Genomic DNA, 18,690 nt, shown 5'->3' with positions numbered 1-18,690 from the left:
ATTGAGTTGTCAATAGGAAGCCTTTTCTTTCTTTCTTTTTTTTTTTTTATTCTGAGTAAAAAAAATAAATGCAAATTGACATGGATAAAATGCATTTGAAGATCTATTCAGTATTTTGTTTTTCATTCTTTTATGTCTGTTTTCCATGTTGTGAATAAGGGGATGTAATATAGCTTCTGCATTGTTGGGTGAATAGCTGGTCTCATGATTGATGATTTATTAAGCTCAAATCAGAAATAGAGTTGAGTAAAAAAAAAAAATCTTTTGATAGTTTGAAACCCAATTACTACTGATCATGAGGGCTCGGCGTACCAAGAAAACGAAAAGCTGATTTTTGGTGATGTGACGACTGCCAAAATATGAAGGAATACCAGATGTTATTTTAAAAAAGTGCCATTGCGGAGTCCTTGGAAAGAGAGAGTGAGCGAGTGTAAGCGAATAGGCATATGTGGATTTAACTAATATTCAGATGAAGTGTAGAACTGAAAAGAAAGAATTTGTAACAGTTTAGCTGTTCAAACCTCCTTCATATTTCCACAGGCGCCTGGTCAGGACCCTTATCAATTGCAGCAATTTTGCTACATTTTCTGAAGAGCACGATCTAAATCGCAGGCAAAAAAACCCAATAAAAATCCTCACATCAAAAAGATAATAAAGTTGAGATCTGTGTTTTTCTTTTTATTTGTTGCATATATACAAATGCCAAAATTCAGTCATTGTAATTTAAGACACAGACTTTAATCAAAAGGCTTTACAGGAATGTTAGTGAAACTAGTACCAAGCATTTTTTTCTCCTGTGCCATCTTTTATTCTTACAACCCTTAGTTCAGTTCCTGTTTTCGTGTTGTCTTTTCCAGCTCTTTGTCCCATCTCCCGCTTGTGTATCTTCGAGCCTGTGAGTGCCTCTCTGTACGGTTTTTTAAAATATTTTGACACAGTATTCCCCCTTAATAGGAATTCTGGCTACAAATTGCACGCACATTTCTAAAAGACCCTTTTCACAGTGCTTTTCTTTTGGCTCTAAAATGATGTATATGTAATTGGTAATTAAAGGTGCAAGCTCTCTTCAATAAAAACAATATTGCTCAATGTTAGATCATTAAAGGCGAACTGCAGCACTAAATAATTACCTTTTGCATCGTGACACACTGTTTGCAGGTATCTGCTCCCTTCCCAGCAGTGCCTTTTCAGCACAGGGTTATAGTTACATTTCCACTAAGGCTAGGAGACATCTTTTCATGATATAAATTGGGGAATTAATTGGTCAGTATTGTCTTCAAACTCCTTTTAAACTTAGATTAAGGGGAAAAGGTAATTAATGATTTTCAGAATGAGTGAGTTGGGAAACATAAGCCTTCTTGTGCCCATCGTTGGTTCCAGCAGGATGGTCCATGCTTGGGCACTTCTCTGGGGTCCCTGTCCTTTCCTGCTGGCACTGGCGCTGCTGCTGCTGCTCTGCTTCGCTGTTAGAGAGCTCTGATGCAACTTGTAATACAGCTGGTAGATACGCTGAGCAGTTATTTATTCTGGAAGGCAAAAATGGGAGCGATTCTTTTTCTAAACTACCTTTTTTTCAAGGCTTAACCATTTTTGTTGCCAGGCAATGCATTCCACTTTCTACCTCTTGCCCTTTTTCTATGTGTTCGTTGTTGTTTTTTTCCTTTTTTTTTTTTTTTTTTTTTTTTTTTTTGCAATTGCTGAAGAGTGGGACAAAAATCCTTTTGTTTTCAGAATGGAGAAGAGTCCAGGTCTGAATTAGAACTTCTGTCTATCACAGTCTTACTTCTTTGAGACATTTGTGTTACTTACTTTCCCCAGGAAATCCATGAGGAAACTGCTTGGGCTAATAGAGAACATTTTTCCTCCTATTCCTTTAATCCTGATTCGATTAGTGGTCTCAGTCACTGATTTACATACTGTTAGTTCCTCTGTTTAGTTCAGCCCAAATCCTATAGTCCTTGCAGAAGCAAACCAGCCTTAGGCAAAAGTCAGTGGAAATTTTGCCTGAGTAAAGTCCAAGGTTTGTATGATTTGGCAGTTACATGGCAGAACAAGAGAAAACAAACCAAAAAACATGTTTTGCTCCAGAAATGGATTGTGATCCACAATTATTTTATAATGTAAAAATGATCTCTAAATGCTGATTTAAAACATACTGGGTTTTATTAATTGTGAAATGAGAAGTTGCATATTTCCTAGAAACTGATTCAGGTCACTCAGAAGTTCTTTCCCACTGTTTGGGGGTAAAGGTAGAAAATTCAACAGGTCCGTGGACAAGATTTAAACAAAACCCCCTTTTATTAGCCTATATAGCAATGGCAGGGTTATTTGCCATTGGAAAAATAGAGTGGAATATTTCAGGCTCAGCCAATATTCCAATATGTTAAATAAGTGCCTCATTCCCTTTCCCACTGTACACACTTTTGAAACCCCTTAACTGCTCATGAGACCATACCCTGCTTATCCCAGTCTTGCAAGCAGTTTTTTTTGTAATTTCTGCTAATGGGTGAAAATTTAATCTTGCCTGTAACTCTGTAGTGTAATAATTTTGTATGACATGGGGAGCCTGGTCCTGCCAGTTTGGTGCATAAAAGCTTTCCCCCTCTCTCTGAAAAAGAAGGAAAAACTTGGGTGCATAAGCTTTGCTGGATGGGGCCTTGGCCAGATGGCTGGGAGACGCGGAGGGAATGAGAAGGTGGGATAAAAAGAGAGGAACTATTTCAGAATGTGACTCGGGGCTCGAATGCTTGCAAAATGGCTCTTTGCTGATATCCTTGCAGTGCTGGCAGCAGTGGGAAGGAGCTGTCAAGAAAGCTATGCCAGGTCAGCCTTTCCATTTTGTTTCAGGCAGGCTTGGTTGCAAAATATATTGAAATCATTCTGGGAGAGCGGAAAAGCTGAAAAATAAAAGAAAGATCTAATCAGGCTTGGCTCCTTTGAGGGGGGGTAGGGGGAGGCTGGGCCTCTGGTGATGCATCCTTCAGAGTCTCAAACACTCAAAGCAATCTCTTTCTCTTTTCCCCTCGTCCCTTTCCTCCCTCTTTCTCCTTGTCCATGCAAAGCAGAGGCTGACCATGTGGAACCGGCACTGGCCGACGAGGACGAGAGCCTGGCAATAGCAGACCCAGGCGGCATCAGCATCGCCGCAGGCGGGACAGACCCCGACTTGTTAACCTGTGGACAGTGTCAGATGAACTTCCCGCTGGGAGACATCTTGGTTTTTATAGAGCACAAGAGAAAACAGTGCAATGGCACTGGTGGTGTCTGCTATGAAAAGAGCATGGATAAGAGCAGCCCTCCCCCCTCCTCACGCGCCGAGCTCAGGAAAGTGTCAGAGCCAGTGGAAATCGGGATCCAAGTCACACCCGATGAAGAAGACCGTCTTCTCACGCCTACAAAAGGAATTTGCCCCAAGCAGGAGAACATTGCAGGTACAGCACGTTTTACACTCAGTCAACTTGCCTAGGTAATCTTTTAACTAGAGTCCTCTAGAAAGTGCCATGAAACAGGCTTCAGCAACACGTCTTTATAGGAGCCGTCCATCTGGAGGATCCTCATGGCTCTACAGGGTTGTCCATCCCTGTTTAATTCATTGTAGCTGTCTGTGCAGGGCCAACTGCGGGAGAAAGGGGCCTCTCAGGCAGCCTGGAGAGCTAAGGGGGAGCCTGTACATCTGCGAAAAAGCAGAAAGTTGGGGTCAGAAAACATTTCAGGAGCATCCTTAAGCAAGTAGCAGTGGCAGAGGGATAGGAGTCTTTGGTAAGGTGCTCAGTTCAGTCCTGTTCCAGATACCCTTTCTCACGTGCAGACTCACTGGGAAAGACTGCATCCTGACGCTAGTGATGTCACTGGAAAAATCCTCTTCCCACTGACTTGTAGTGGGAAGAAGATTTTTTTGTGATGGCTAAAGCAGGGCTTCATTATGTCCTTTATTTTTCCTTCCCTGGGGTAGATGTCAGCTTCCTGGCCTGCACTGCTGCCTGTGCTGCCCGTTCTGGGTTTCCTTAGATGGCTTGGGGTGGGTGGGCAACACCTCCACTCTCATGCACACCCCAAATAGATCTTCTGAATGAGGATACAAGAGCACAGGCTGGCCTGGGTGAGCAAATTGCAGGCATTTCTATTTCTAAAACTCTCATATGTGGTGAAGTTAACGTTCATTCAGTGGACCTCCCCCGCTCAGATGTGGGCAGGCAGGTGATGATTATCCACCTAGGTGAGGTGGTATGCAGAGGTTCCTGCAGAGTGCCTGGCATGGGGTTGCTTCCATCAAGCAGGGTGTTTTTCCCCTCTGCAGTGGTGAAAGGATGACTCTCCTCCCTGCTAGTGAGTGGGGGTTTTATGTTACACAGCAGGATCTCCCCTCAAACAGGCCTTTTTTGTTCAAACTGACTGCATCCCATACAGAAGACCAGTGACAATTTGTCTTTGCTGCCACTACCCCGATGTCTCTAGGAATTGTCCTATGGGATTAGATCTGACAGTCCAGGATCCCGCCTATGGTAGAGATTTTCCCATGAGGGGATCCCCAGAAGACTAGTGAGAGGCTCCTATCTTTACAATTGAAGCTTAAGAGTTTTCCACTTTTAGTGCTGGAGGTCTCTGATCCAGTCCCCAGCATCTCTGACAGGCTTGGGCATCACTTCAGTGAGGGTGTGGGCTTTAAAATGCTGTGGTCTTCAGACTTCCTTTCTTTTAGGACAGGGCATACAATGCCCATTGACTACACTGTTTTCTTCCAGGAATCTTTTTTTGGGTGCAGCCACCACCTTGACATGGGGCAGCTGGTAGCTTTGGGAGCATTAGCTGTGGCAGACCTGTGCTGTAGCATTGTAAACAAACCTACCGTAAGATCTGACTCTGTCTTTTCCTCATCCTATTTCAGCTTTCCTCATCCTTTTGCAGTTGTGAATACATTTATTGGTAGAGATGACTACATCATGGTGTAGCAGATTTGAATGCTAGATTTCCTTTCCATTTGTTAGGAGCAGAAGAGAAATATTCAGGATGTTCCTTAGTCTGCTGAAGGCTGCCTGAGCGGTGCTGGGCACTCCCAATAGCTGCTGAGCTCTGTGCAAGCTGATGGCCCTCAGCCCCTTGCAGAGGGTGTGCAGCGCTTATTAAGGTTGGTTTAGGAGAGCTCTGTTGCACTTGTAGCCCAGAGCTCATCTCTTACTAATTTCTGCCCAAGTTCAGTCCATAGTATCTCAATGGCTACTCCCAGAGCTGCCAGAGTGTGCTGTCCCATCCCAGGTTCTGGGGGTCAACAACAGCATAACCAATGCTTTTGCTATGCAGAAAATCTGCTGGGGTAGGAGGTCGTGAAGGAGATGTTCACATGTGGAAAAGGCATAAAAAAATTAAAAGCCAGTCTGGAGCACCTAATCTCTTTCAGACTAAACTGAATATCAAATGAAAAATATGTAGGAAAGATTCTGAATTGAGAAAAATAAAAGGGTTTATCATTTGATTGGCATTTTCTCAGCAGTGCACGGAGATAGGGACATCCACAAAACAGTGTCGTAATAATACTTTCTCAATTAGGAGCCCAGCTCTGAGATAAAAAGGTGCAGTGTCCTTCCATATTTTTTTTTAATAGCAGCGGATAGTTTTCAATAGTAGGATAAAAGCCTCACATTACAGCCATGGAGGGTAGCCATGAAAAACCCACAGAAGTCATTCACTGGAAAGGCTTTAGTGGGATATACCAAACCCCTTATTTATATTTCAATAGAAAGGCTTTCTGCATTAGCCAAGAAAATCAGAATCTGCATTTAACATTAAAGGTATTTCCCAGTGAGCGGCTGTAGAGCATTGTTGTTAGATTTGTTAAAAAAAGAGACTAAATACGATTTCATAAAAGGGAAACTTAATCTCTAAGGCAGCTTTCTCCTACCCTGCCACCCCCTCCCTTTATTTTTTTTTTTGTAATAATGCAACAGCCTACAGTATTTTTACTTTATATGTGACGAAAGATATTCTTAGCCTTTCTGTACTGCGACAGGAAGAATGAATTTCTTTATTCCACCAAGAAATATGTAAAATAATCCCTTAGAAGTATGGGGAGATATGTTTGTTCAAAGCATTTAAAATGTTATTTTAATCAAAGGCACAAAACACTCTACATGCTGTGTCAGCTAAAGGAGACCATTACATTTTAACAGCAAATCGTGTTCTTTTTCCCCCTCCTAGCCAGCCCCCCCCTTTGAAACTAACTTTTTTTTTTATTAAATAAAAAGGCGAAAAAGATTAAAGAATAATAAAAAAAAAAACTTCAGTGGCTCAAATGTATAAAGTAATTTAATATGGTGGAAGCATTAATTATTTTAGCTTAATTGAATTCTGAGGACTGCAGTAGTTGCATTTTTGTAGACAAGCTCTGTTTATTATTTCTTTGTGTAGATTAACAGTAAAGGAAACATAGATAACTTTCAGTTATTTATTGTAAAATAAATGTGTCAATTCATGTGTAAAGCAAGCTGTTCAAAGATAATTGAGTCTTTATATTTGAAGAGGGAAACCAGAAATCACCCACTCGCCACTCTGGCTCCCTGAAATATGCTGCCGCCACTGCTGTCCTCGAAGAGGTTTCAGCTCCTCTCCTTGATCCTGTGTTATTTTTGTAGACCTTCTTATTTGGTCAGAATGAATTGTACAGCCTTCTGTGGTGTGACTAAGCCACCAAACCTTACAGCTTCCCATGGCTGAATGCTCTGAGGGCATGTCAAGTGCTGAGCTTGGCTCTGCCATTGTACATCTTGTAGCTCTGGGTCTGAGGATATTGGGATGCAGAAACCGCGCTGAGTATTCATCCTGGCACAGGGTACACCTGATCTTTCCTCCTCTCTTTCTTTTTGTCTTTTTTTTTACTTTCTTGGTAGCTCTTCTTGCCCAAGTCACTGAATGACTCTTGACCACACAATAGTCCTTAAGCTGCTTTGAGGGACACGTTGAGGCAGAACTCAGGAGTCCACGAGAATTTTTATGTATGCAACACAAGTCTCTGACACACATTTCTATATTCCAGCAGAAACAAAGGCAACTTTGTCTCTGCAATCAGCTTTTAAAGATCTTCTGATAATGAAATCTGTCATCTTTCCCTGACTGGTAACTTGCAAATCCAAGTTCTGAAGGTGTTTTCATTTAGTTACCACTGTCCGTAAGATGTGCGGTAGCATGTTAGCTGGCACTGGGAGGAGGTGACTCGCTTAGGAGCAGTCTGCCCTGTACAAGTTTTATTTTTCTTTTTTTGCTATTGGCTGACCTGTTTGAAAATCAGTTCTGCCTCCTGTACAGAGGGCGTGATCGTATCGAAGAGATGTACCAGATTGTTGCACAGCAAAACATAACCAGGCCAATGAGTTGGCGAGCAGTTATCGGTCGCTGCTTCTTTTATTTCACTGCTGGCAGGTATCTTGGAAAAAAATAGACCACTGTTGTATTTTATACTTCTTTTTATCTTTCATATTTATCAGATCTTGGACATAACCAGGTGACCTGTCCTGGCTGAAGAATAACCTGGGAAGGTGCTCTCACTGTCATTTGACTGATGGTATCTCATCTCCTCCCCATGGCTCTGTGGTCTATTTGTTAGTAGGATTCTTTGAAACGACCCAGATTTAAAAAAAAAGTACCAGTCAACTTGATTTTAATGATGAGTGGTTTCATAGAACCCCAGCAAAGGGGCTGGAGCCTCTGTAGGGCAGGCACCACTTGGACCAGACCTCCTCCAGATTCACGGGCAGGTCTGCACTTTCAGGCCAGCAGACCCTCACAAACATATAACTACAGCAGCAGCAGAGGTTCATTAAGATGGTGAGCTAATTTTTGCAAAGACAGTGCTAGGAAAGGGGAGGGGGTTGATTGGAATTCCTCATTCATCCGGTCCCAGCTACCAGTGCTGGGCTCCATACATTGTACTAGATGTACATCATGAAAAAAGGCTCCCTGTCAGAGGCAGGATTTAACTGCAACCCCTGCTCCATGAATGTTCATTTCAGGCTTTTGAATGGTAAAACTGCCAGTGAGAGAAACTAAATAACTCGCATGTGCTGGAAACCAGAGATAAACACCGCTGCAGGTTGCCATGAAATGGGCTATTTGATATATTTAGAATTGTTATTTTTCTCCAAATTAAGATTAGTTAAATCCATGTGTGTTGTGTGAGTGACTGTTAACTCAATGGCATGGATTATCCTTTTTTCAAATCATGACAGCTAATTATTATTGCTGCCTACCCTGAGACATTCACTTACAATGTACCATTATGGACCTGTGCACCCATATTAACTGCAGGACTCAGACAGCCATCGTGATGCCTTCACACGTGAGGGGAGGGAAACACGAGCTGAAACATCCCAGGGACTGTGACAGCAGTATCAGTCAGGTTGGGAAGAGGTGTTCTGCAGCTGAGCTGTCCCCGGGCTTGGTGGCTGTTCCCTTCCCAAGGCTGTCATGGCACCAGGTGCTGCTACCAGAACCTCGCTGGGGTAGTGGGTCTTGCAGGAGTGACTTGGAAAAGCGAGGCCAGGAGAAAACACTATGTGAAGAAAAGGAGGCTTCTAGAAGTATGTGGTGACAGTGTCTGAGAAATTCAGCTGCAATCCTTTTCATGAGGTTTTCCCAGGTTTGTTTCTTCCCTCGAATCTGCTAGGATTTTCCTGAGTGCAGAGGAGTTACCTGGTCACCTCCTCCTACTCCTTTGCTGCTTCAGCAGGTATTTAGCAACGTTTTGCTAATTGGTGTTGCTGAACAGTAAGGGGAGGACACATGACACAAGGAAGGTGTCAACTGACAGTGCCCTGAGAGTGGGTTAACGAGCAAGCTTCCTGCCCCTGGGACCTTGTTGAGGTCCTTGCTGGGGTGTGGAGAGAAAAACAAGCAGGGTGATCTCACCCAGAGCCCTGCTTGCACCCAGGGATGGGGGTGGAGAGCACGCTTGGGGAGCTTGGCTCTCCTCTGGGGCCAGGGCACCCCAGCCCACAGGAGCAGCCTGCAGTGGCAGCTGCCCTCCCCTGGTTTGCTGAGGCTTCAAGCTTGAACAAGGGCTGCTGAAATGTTGATGACTTAGTTTTAAAACTGCTGGTGGAGGCCAGCACAGGGCTCTCCAAGCAACATGACTGTGCCGCTGTGGGCGATCCTAAAAGAGGGCATCGTGGAGGGTGCCTGTCAGCAGGCCACCCCCAGGGCTGCAGCCACAGGGCAACAGTTCCAGTGTCTCTCACCAAGGCAGCAGCACAGACCCTGGTAACCCTGGCAAGAGTTAAAGGTGAGAAACCTGACAGTTACAAAACCCTTCCTTCCCCTTGCTTGAACTCCACCACACCCTGGGGCCCCACTCCAGCACCCTCTGCTCAGACCCAGCCTGAGGACACCAACCACCCTCTCCCTGCTGCCACCTCAGCTTGTCCCAGTTGTGTCCAGCCCAGGGTTCAGCCCTGCCAGGCACCCAAGCTTTCCCAGCATCTGCCAGTAAAGAGTGAAATCAATCACACAGAGTTTTAAAAGCAGATTAAAAAAAAATGCTGAGCGTATTATGCCCTTGATTCTCCCTGCTGGTCTTAGCTTTTTGTTTTGTTCTTCTCACCATCCTGTTTTTCAAAGTTGTCTTCTGTGCCCTGTATGTGGTTAGCAGGATTCCCACAAGGCTGCAGGAGTGGTGGGGGTCCAGTTTACCCTGCTGTTCCCCTGTTTCACAGGGTAATTCCCCTGAAACCAGCAGGACCACGCCAGATTGACCAGGTGGCACAAGTGGGGAGCTGTACTGAGTGCCGTACTGAGAAACCGGAGCTTGCTGCTGTTATTTTCTCCCTGTCTAATCTATCCTAGTTATAGTCATCTTCAGTTTTAAGAGTGACAATGCTGGGTAAAACCTTTTCAACAGAAGTGCCATTTTTGCAGGCTGATGAGAGGGGATTTAAGAAGGTCATTCAGTACACACGGCCAGTCTTCTTCCTCGGGGGTGAATGCGTATGAGGAGTCACTCTTTAAGAGAAAACTTGCTTTTTTTGTACCACGTTGGTGTTGCTGCTAGCCTCTTTTAATTCAATGAAAGAACTGCAGATTACTCAGAGTTAGAACCCACCAAAATGTCACCCAACAAAGTGGCTTTTTGCCTTTATTTAATTCCTTTTGCAAAATTACTTCTGTCCAAAAACTGTATGCATATCTGGTTGTTATTATTAACCATGGAAAGATTGGTAGATTTTTTATAAGCAAACAGTAACGGCGAATAGTGAAAAGGCACTGTTCAGCCAGCCATTACTCATTTTTCTTGACAACTTTGTGAGCGACTTTTAAGAGCAAAGTAAAAGTAGTGCCCAACCAGCTTGTGGACTGCTTTGGCATTCATGTGGATGCGACAAATAGCAATACGCTTGTGCTTGGTGGAGTGTTGACTGCAAGAAAGAATTTGTATGTGTTTGCAGGGGAATTTTGGATTGGGATGTAGCTAAAGGAAAGCTGGGTGTGTGGAAGTACTATAAAAGAGAAAAGCTCTCTCCAATGAAGTTCTTCTCCCACAGTGGATAAATACATAAAGGCGCAGAAACGGTTCCTTTGCTTGAGTAGGACAGAAGTGTTGCTACGGCATGAGGTTACCTCTCTTCATGTGTTTTCCATAGATTGTTTTTCTTTCTCAGTCAGTGTTTGAACTGTGCTGCCTATACACACAGAGACCAAATCAGCTGTGACATAAAGGTTGAACCTTTCTAGGTTTTTTCTGAGATTGGAACATTTTTCTATCATAACTGGAGAAAAAAACGCCCTGTGAAGTAATCATACTTTTTGTACAAGAAAGGCTTGGATTTCTATGTCATGTCACATAACTTCAAAGGGCATAGATTTGGGGCTGACTTTCAGCACTGGCTTCGGTGGCCGAGTGGGAAGATGGGAGCCCAGAGGGTAAGAAATAGAAGAGAAAGGCCAGGTATAGAATTAAAACCGTGTTTCTCAGCAGAAAATCCTAGAAGCCAGGAGAAACTGGGTAACTCTTGTCTTGGGAGAGGCATGTGCTCTCTCCAACAAGAACATCCTTTTCTGCATGGTTTCTTTTCCCCATTCCCTCCCACCCTCCAAATGGTAATTGGTGGGCCGTGCAGTAGAAATGTTATTTAAAAAAAAAAAAAAAGAAGAAAAACTGGGTGGGTGGGGTATCTAGGGATTTGGTGTCTAAGCTCAGGAGTTAAGCCGGAAATCCCAGAGATGTAATGAAAACAAAACGGACTTTTCACTCGCGCTGTGGCATTCTGGCAGTGAGAACGCTTTCGTGAGCCAATGTTTTCATTGTAGGTTTTCTCGAGAGAAGTAGTGGAAATGAATCGTTAACCCCTTAACAGGAATGAATGTGGTTGCTGCAGTGAGGAGAGGAGAGCCGTCTTGGCTCCTAGTTGCTGTGTTGCAGAGCTCGGGGGTGTGTGTATGTTTGTGTGTAGTGGGGAAGGTGGGGTAGATACTGTTTGTAAGGAGTTTAATAATGTTAATGGCAGATGTGAAGTGGTTACTTAGTGGTTGTTGTTTCTTTCTCTTTGCATGTACGCCTTTGCAGAATGATTCGAGTGTGATCAGCCCAAACCGTTAAGCCCAAAAGCTCTTAAACTTGCTCCTTCTTCTGGCATTTGGTAGCATATTTCTTGAGCAAGAAAAGGGGGACATTGCTCCTGGTCCCTCAGCAGAGTCATAAAAGCTGCAGATGGAAAAGACCTACCAAGTAGCAGATCCCAGTTTTCTTGGAAAGTGGAAGCACAGGATGCGTGTCTGTAGCAGGCATGCTACATATGTAGCTTTAAATGTCCAGCAGTCTTGTATGGTGTGCAGCCTCACAGGAGTCAGCCCCTTCTTTAAAATTAAGGGAGTTTGGAGAGGAAGAGAGCTGGGAGTGATTAATCTAATTTACCTTAACAGCCACTTTTGGTGACAAGATTTTGTATCCTTGTCCTCCATGCTGTGATTAGGCTGCATCTTATTTCACTACTTTATTTCACCTTTTGATCACTGCTGGCACTTACCCTATTTCTCTCTCCATTCTCTCATTAGGGTATTTATCTGCATGTATTCTTGCAAGCGGTACAGAGCATCAGCCCCTCTGCTCTAGCTAAAGAGCATCTCATCTACCCTTTAGCATCTCGGAAGAGCAATTAAAATCATTATAGACCTTCTTCCAGCTGCCCTAGATCCTCCAGTCCAGCCCTTGCATGCAGGTTGTGGGACTCTCGGTGCTGTGCAGACTTTGGATGTAATTGCATAGCTGCTGCAAAGGGCTGTGTCTCTGCAGCTGACCTTGCTCAGCGCATCTGGCCTCTGAATAGATGTTTGCCTTCTTTCTTCCCACTTTGACAGCTCCCCCCTCTGCACTCCAGCCCCTCACTCTGCTCCAGCCCGCTCCTTGTCTGCACATGCTGGGAAAACACGGCGGCAGCAAGGTATTTGTGGCTGAAAGTGCCTTGGCAGTGAGGAGAGCTTGAGGAAAGCATCGGTTCTCCCGCACACCCCTGTTAGAAGAGGGGTAAAATAAGAAAGGAAAGAGATGCTGTTGAATAAATGATGGTTCTACATGTTTTTTATACCACACTTCTTTTGTAATGGTCATTTAAACAAGGTGGAGTGGTGGGGGAGGAGAGAACAAGATGAGACTGCAGACAAGGATTAAACAGCCCTCTTCCTCTTTTAAGACATTTATTATTTTCAGAGTCAAACCTGTAGTCAGCTAATGTAACTGTAAAATTCTGCTTTGAATTATTGCTGAGGTGCTCTGAAGTCTTCTATTAGAGCTGATGTACTTGTGTACTGTGTGCAGGCAAAATCCAGATTTGAATTTAGCACCTACTTGTTTTATTTTCCGTATTAAACCAACTTCTGGTTAATTTTTTTTCTTTTCAAGACCCACTTTTTGTTTCCCGTTTTCTAGACTGCCCTATTACTAGCTCATAAAACGAGTTAGAAACTGAAGGGAAGTTTCCTGAGCAAGATGGATTTTTTTTTTTTTCTTTCCTTCCCCCTATGTCTTGGCCTGGAGCCAACCTGTCTTTCAACAAGTAGAGAGCCATTCCAAGTTGAAATTTATAGAGCAGAGTCCAGGTTCAAGGGCTGAAGCCCGCCAACAGCTCCAATCTCTTTGTTACTGATTAATTCTGCAAGCGGTTCAGCTGGTTTGCTCACTTCTGCCCGCTCTTCACAGCGCCGCAGCGCTTCCGAGCCGGCTGCCGCTGCTTCGCCCTCCCCTGCTTTTCAGCAGGGCTTTATCCCCTCATTGTATAGCATCCCCCCAATGTGTTTTAACCCCGTGCAGTTCAAGCTGCATTGAGTTGACTTTATGACAAAAATTACAAAACATCCTGTCCCTCTTTCCTCCACTTCTTTCCCGTCCTTTTTCAGCCTTTTAAAACCATTTTTTGCTGCCCTTTTTATTTTTTTCTTTTTTTTTTTCTTTTTTTTTTTTCTTTTTTTTTCCCCTTTTTTTTTTTTTTTTTTCCCCTACAGCTGATTTTAAATGTCTGGAGCTTCCCATTTCATTTCAGATCATATTAATGATTGCTTCTTGGCATTGGTTGGAGCCCAAGTTCCCAGGTTTTAATTAGTTTACTCAAATGCACACAGTGGAGTAAAATAGTTTCTTTCAGCTTTACCTGCAAAGGATGTTTCCTGTCTCAGCGAGGGGGTTTTCCTCGTGGAGGGATTTGAAAGGCAGAAGTTTTCAAGTGGTCTCAATATGGGGCCCCACAAGAGTGAGTGTGGGAGGTGAGGGGGAGAAAGAGCAGAAAGAGAGAAAAAGAGAGGAAAAAAACCAAAACCCAAACAAAATAACTAAGCCAAAATAGATTTTGGGAAAGTACCTTGAAATGAGGATGGTCCCAATCCTGCAACAAATTGGATGTCAAAGCACAACCTTATTGACGTCAATGGGGGTTTTGCCATTGGCTTGGGCGCAGGCCGGATTCCATCCCCAGCCTGCACCGAGCTGTAGGTACGCCAACGGCCCCTGCAGTCAGCGGGATTACTGATGTGCACAAAGTTAAGCATGTCTGTAAGCGTTGGCAGGATTAAGATCTGTGCTGGTATTTTCAGACCAAGTGAAATGCATGTGGGAGTTTTTTTAAAGAAGAAAGTGCATGGGAGTTTTAAAAAAGGGAGAATATAGCCGAGCCTGCCATTTTTAAGTGCCTTGGGGAAAAACCTGGGTTGCTATTAAAAATATCGGAGGACTAATGTGTTACTAATTGTGACACAATTAACTTCTTGAAAGTATTTGATTGTGAGTCCCAAGAAAACAAAAAGATGGAGATGGACAGCTAGAAATTCAGACCTGTGTTTCAGTTAAAACATTTTGATTAACTAGAAATAAAAGCAAGCCTAGAGGTTCACTTTACCATGCATCTTGGTTACCTTGTTCCTAGAAGACTACTTTTTAGTGGGTTATTTAAAGAATTAAAAAAACAACAACAAGGAAAAGAAGTTCAAACCCAGTAGCTGTCTGAGACCCCGGTATGTATGTGGCTTTACCACACAGCTCTTAAATTCTTGTTTAAACATTTCACAAGAGCTGTTTCTTGGGAAGTAAAAGTGTGTGCTGTTTGTCTCTAGCAGATTAAAAGTTTACCTTTAATGTGACAGCTTCTCAAATCTAGTGTCGGAAACATGCCTCTATTTTATGGTATTATGAAACAGGTCTGGAGCAGAAACAACATATTTAAGTACGGGAGAATGAGAGAGAATTTGTGGGTTTCTTTCTTTAATGGTTTATAATCAGAAACCTTTTCTTGGTCTGTCCCTGAAACTTTTGTTCATACAAGTGGCCAGCACATGTAAACCACACTTTGAAATTTAACAGTTAACCTTAAAAAAATATTAAATTCAGCAAAATGTCTTTTTTTTCTTTGTAATGATCTGGCAGAGGAATCTAAAGTTGGTTGGGGTTTTTTTCTCCATAACATTTGTGATTTCAGCAGTAGAAAACTGAAGCACACCCGAGATCCGAGAAGGCTCTTTCACATCTGCCTCCGCCTGTGTGCCGATTCCCTGGGGTCCCATTTATAACAATCTAACAAGATAGAATCTGCCTTTGAGTATCAGTAAATATGGCTAAAGATCACAAAACTGTACTCATAATTGTTCAAGACTAAAAGGCAGAATATAGTGTTTGATTAATGTTTATGGTACAGGGCCTTTTAGCAAGAAGGAAGTTAAAACAGTAAGCCCCAAAACTCCCTAAAAACGCCTGAGACCCCACTCCAGCTCCCAGACTCTGCTGAAGGGTGTTATCCTCATTGTGCCAAGTTCATCATTTAAGATGACGCAAGTTATTTTTGATTTTGAAGCTGAATGAGGATTCCTGATTGGAGCTGATTCTCCAAAGGGATGCATAAGATGGTTTTCTGTTAGCAGTGCTAGTACACAGGAGCAAAAGACATCTTTACTGGCCACCAGAAGCACCCATCCCTTCGGGGGGCTTTTGACAATGCATTGTCTTAGACTGGCCTCAGCCTTACCATGTCTGCTCTGAGGGTAAGGAAAAGCACCCTCACTCCTCAATGCTCCCTATCTGACAATTAACACTCATTAGAAATAATTCGGCAAGGGGAGGTCGTGGATGCAGTGTGGTTGGAGCCCCCTGGCAAGGGCACCTGCTTGTTTTGGAAGGACTGATGAGCTGGATTGATGAGGTCTGTGGGCTGGGGCCTTGAGGCTGCTTGGGCTGGGTTTTTTTCCAGGCAGCCAGCAGCTTGCAGCAAGCATTGCCTAGGTGGGGCAATTCACTGGTTGTCCTCACTCCCTCTGTGGGAAGCTTGGGAACTGCTGTTGTCTTCACTTTTGGGAGACTTCCCTGCTGTCTGAAAAGGTTTACTTCTTTGAGAGGTAGTGAGTGGAGAATACAATACAGATGGATCAGTTTCTCTCTCATTAGCTTTTTTAAGAGATGATGTGGAAGAGTCAGTGCTAACCTGCATTCAGGGCTGGTCCCTCTCAGAGGCTCCTGCCAGAGCAGGTCCTGGAAGGAGCCAGTGGTAGGGCTGGGTGCTGGCCAGGGTGCCTGAAGAATGCACTGAGTGGCTGTGACTTTTGCAGTGAAAACCCCATGATTTGGGGAATGGGGTAAGGGTACAGAGAAAAAACCTGGAAGGGCAGATGTGTGTATGCTCCAGTAGAGTTTGTTTCTTTGTGAGGAAGCTGTGGCCCTAAGGGTGAGACTGTAACTGGGGTGTGCAGAGAACTGTGCTAGCAGAAATACCACCCCACCGTGCTATGAGGGGAAAACCCTGGCACTTCTAGAATCACTCTTAAATACTTCTGTTTCCCACCCTCCTGTCCCTATGCTTCTCCCAGCCCTGTGTGATGACAGTGCAGAACAGAGCCTAAACCCTGTCCCCTGTAACCCTTCTGTAGGACAGGTTGGCGTGGTTTGATGGGTGAAGCACAAGGGACCATCAACCCTTTCTCCCACCCTGCAGCCCCAGCTTTGTTCCTGAGAGGGGAACAAGTCCAGGAATTTTTAGTGCTAGTTGCTGTTGCTGTTAACTCTCCCATCTCTTTGCCAGCACCAGCTTTAAGACGCCCACAGGAGAGATGTACTCTCATTTCTCAGATGAGGCAGAAAAGATGGTGAATGGGTTTATTTTCCAAAGGGCCCAGCTGCATCCGGCAGGGACTTGGGGCAGCCTGCTGTGCTCAGAACCCTGCTGGATGAGGCCACAGGTGCTACAGTCCAAAATTCCAATGGGGAGCAGGGAAGGTCAGCAGGGCTGTGGATGGGAGAGCTGCCCTGTGGTTCACTGCTCACAGCGCTATCCTTTTCTGTGTGCACAGGCATTTTTGAATGGACCCTCATCCCTTTGAGCCTCTGTGCTATTAGCACGCTCCCCCCATCCTCAAACTCCTTGGCAAAGTTTGGATTAAACGAAAATGTAATCACCAGCCAGGCACTGGGGAAGGCGTTGGTGTCTCCCATCCCCTCTCACTGCCTGCACTGGTTGGTGAGGATGGATGGAGGATGGGAAGCTTCATGCCACTTCCTGGAGCCTCAGCAGCATTGTCACTGTGGGCACAGTGCCAGGAGATGGCCTCTCCCTCATAAATGAAGGATCTAAGAAAATTTCACTTGTGAACATGTGATAGGGCCCTTCCCTGTGTGGGTAGGCATGAACCTCAGAGCTGGGTGGCTCAGGTGAGACCTCGTCTGAGTTTGGCTGGCTTGGAACACGGCTTGTGCCCTCACCTCCACTCTGGGTGTTGGTTCCACAGAAGCTGGGACTCCTCTGTGCTATATCCCTGCAACGGGGTGCTGAGGAAGAGGAGGAGACAGGGGGGAAAGAAGTGGGGGGAGGGGAAAAGAGAAAAGATCTGTGACAAAATCATGCGACACCCACGTAAATATTGTTTGTATGAATTGGATCCTTCATCTTTTGTTAGCAGCAGCTTGTTAATTAACAGCAGATTAGTGCTGCTTTCTTCTGACACATGAATATATTTTGGGCTAGAAAATACTTGTACTCCATAAAACTGTGTGACTGAACAATTCAGAAAGTACCAGCGGAGAGCCGTAATGGATTCCCTTTTCATCCCCTCCCCCCGTCCTCCTCCTCCTCCTCCTGCTCTAAATGCAAGCAGATTTCTGCAGTCTAGTGCAGAAGAGACATGTTAAACACAGCTAAATAAATCATGTTTACTCTTGGCGTTCTTGGTAGTGAAAAATCTGTTGGCTGTTTTTACTTCCTTATTTCTCAGCATTTGCTTCCTACCTGTTTTTGAGCCTGTGCCCAGAAATAGTAGTTTTGTCAAACGAGAGGATTATGCCAACCAGCAGTTCCCGCTGCCAAGGAAGCTGCTGGATCGCAAAACCCGGTGACTTCTTTCTTAGAGTGACACTGAGATTCCCACTCTCACTCCCCCCACTCCCCATTGGAATATATAATAAAAGCATTAAAATATGGAGAAGGAGAAAATCTAACCAGATCCTGACAGTTAAGAGCCCAGATTAAGGAAAGTTGAACTTCTGTTCCAGAAGCCCTTCTTTAAGCTGTTTGTGGAGGTGAAAATGCTGGAGATAGAAATAATAGGAACCAGACATTTTCCCTTTTCCATTATCATTCCATGTCCCATTCCCCCCACAAATGGGGGTGGGTTTTCTTTCAAAGTTTTCCTTTTTTTTTTTTTTTCCTTCCCTCTACAGAGAGCTTTACAGCTGGAAAGGAGAGGTAACTAAGCCTTTATTTAATCAAATTGACTCTGCTGTTACAGGCAGCGGATGAACTATAGTTTTTGGTCTGAATTCTGCTCCTGGCCCTGCATTCTTGGATAGCCCTATAAACCTCCTTGAGTGAGAGGTTGAGCTTCCTTTGCAAGATGGGGTAAATGCAAATGTGACAAAGCAATGCACAGTGCATGTATATATCTATATCTATCTACGTATATAAAACAAATATATATAGTGTGGCACATTTGCTGTCATCAGCAGAGTTTTGTTGAGTGGGGGGACTGTAGCCCAAAAGATAAATAACTCAATTTTCACCGAATCCCGGGTATTAAATGCTCCTCTTTGACCCCAGGTGGCAACTTTTTAGCCTGGACCCATCTTCCTCACTGCTGTTATCCCAGATGTCAGTGATCCCAGATGTGACTGTAACATGGATTATGAGCCTGGTGGACTCTCCCTGTTTAGTTTTAAAATTAGAAAAAAGATCCTTTTTCCCATCAGAGCTT

The 18,690-nt window shown here is 44.1% G+C and overlaps 1 protein-coding gene across 4 annotated transcripts in view; it reads left to right on the top strand.

Annotated features, from left to right (window-relative positions):
• Window positions 1–18,690, top strand: part of BCL11B (BCL11 transcription factor B) — a 95,964-nt gene that overhangs the window by 11,499 nt on the left and 65,775 nt on the right. For 2 of the 4 annotated variants that reach the window (XM_014872003.2, XM_014872005.2), the window contains exon 2: window positions 3,063–3,431. In XM_014872003.2, coding sequence (XP_014727489.1) covers window positions 3,063–3,431 — 369 coding nt within the window. The remainder of the gene's footprint in view (window positions 1–3,062; window positions 3,432–18,690) is intronic. The other 2 variants (XM_014872004.2, XM_014872006.2) reach the window with 1 other exon arrangement.

This window comes from Sturnus vulgaris, chromosome 6, assembly GCF_052056855.1.
Source record: "Sturnus vulgaris isolate bStuVul1 chromosome 6, bStuVul1.hap1, whole genome shotgun sequence".
NCBI classification, from domain to species: domain Eukaryota; kingdom Metazoa; phylum Chordata; class Aves; order Passeriformes; family Sturnidae; genus Sturnus; species Sturnus vulgaris.
Note: the sequence above shows the minus strand (reverse complement) of the source record. Positions and strands in the feature narration are given on the sequence as shown.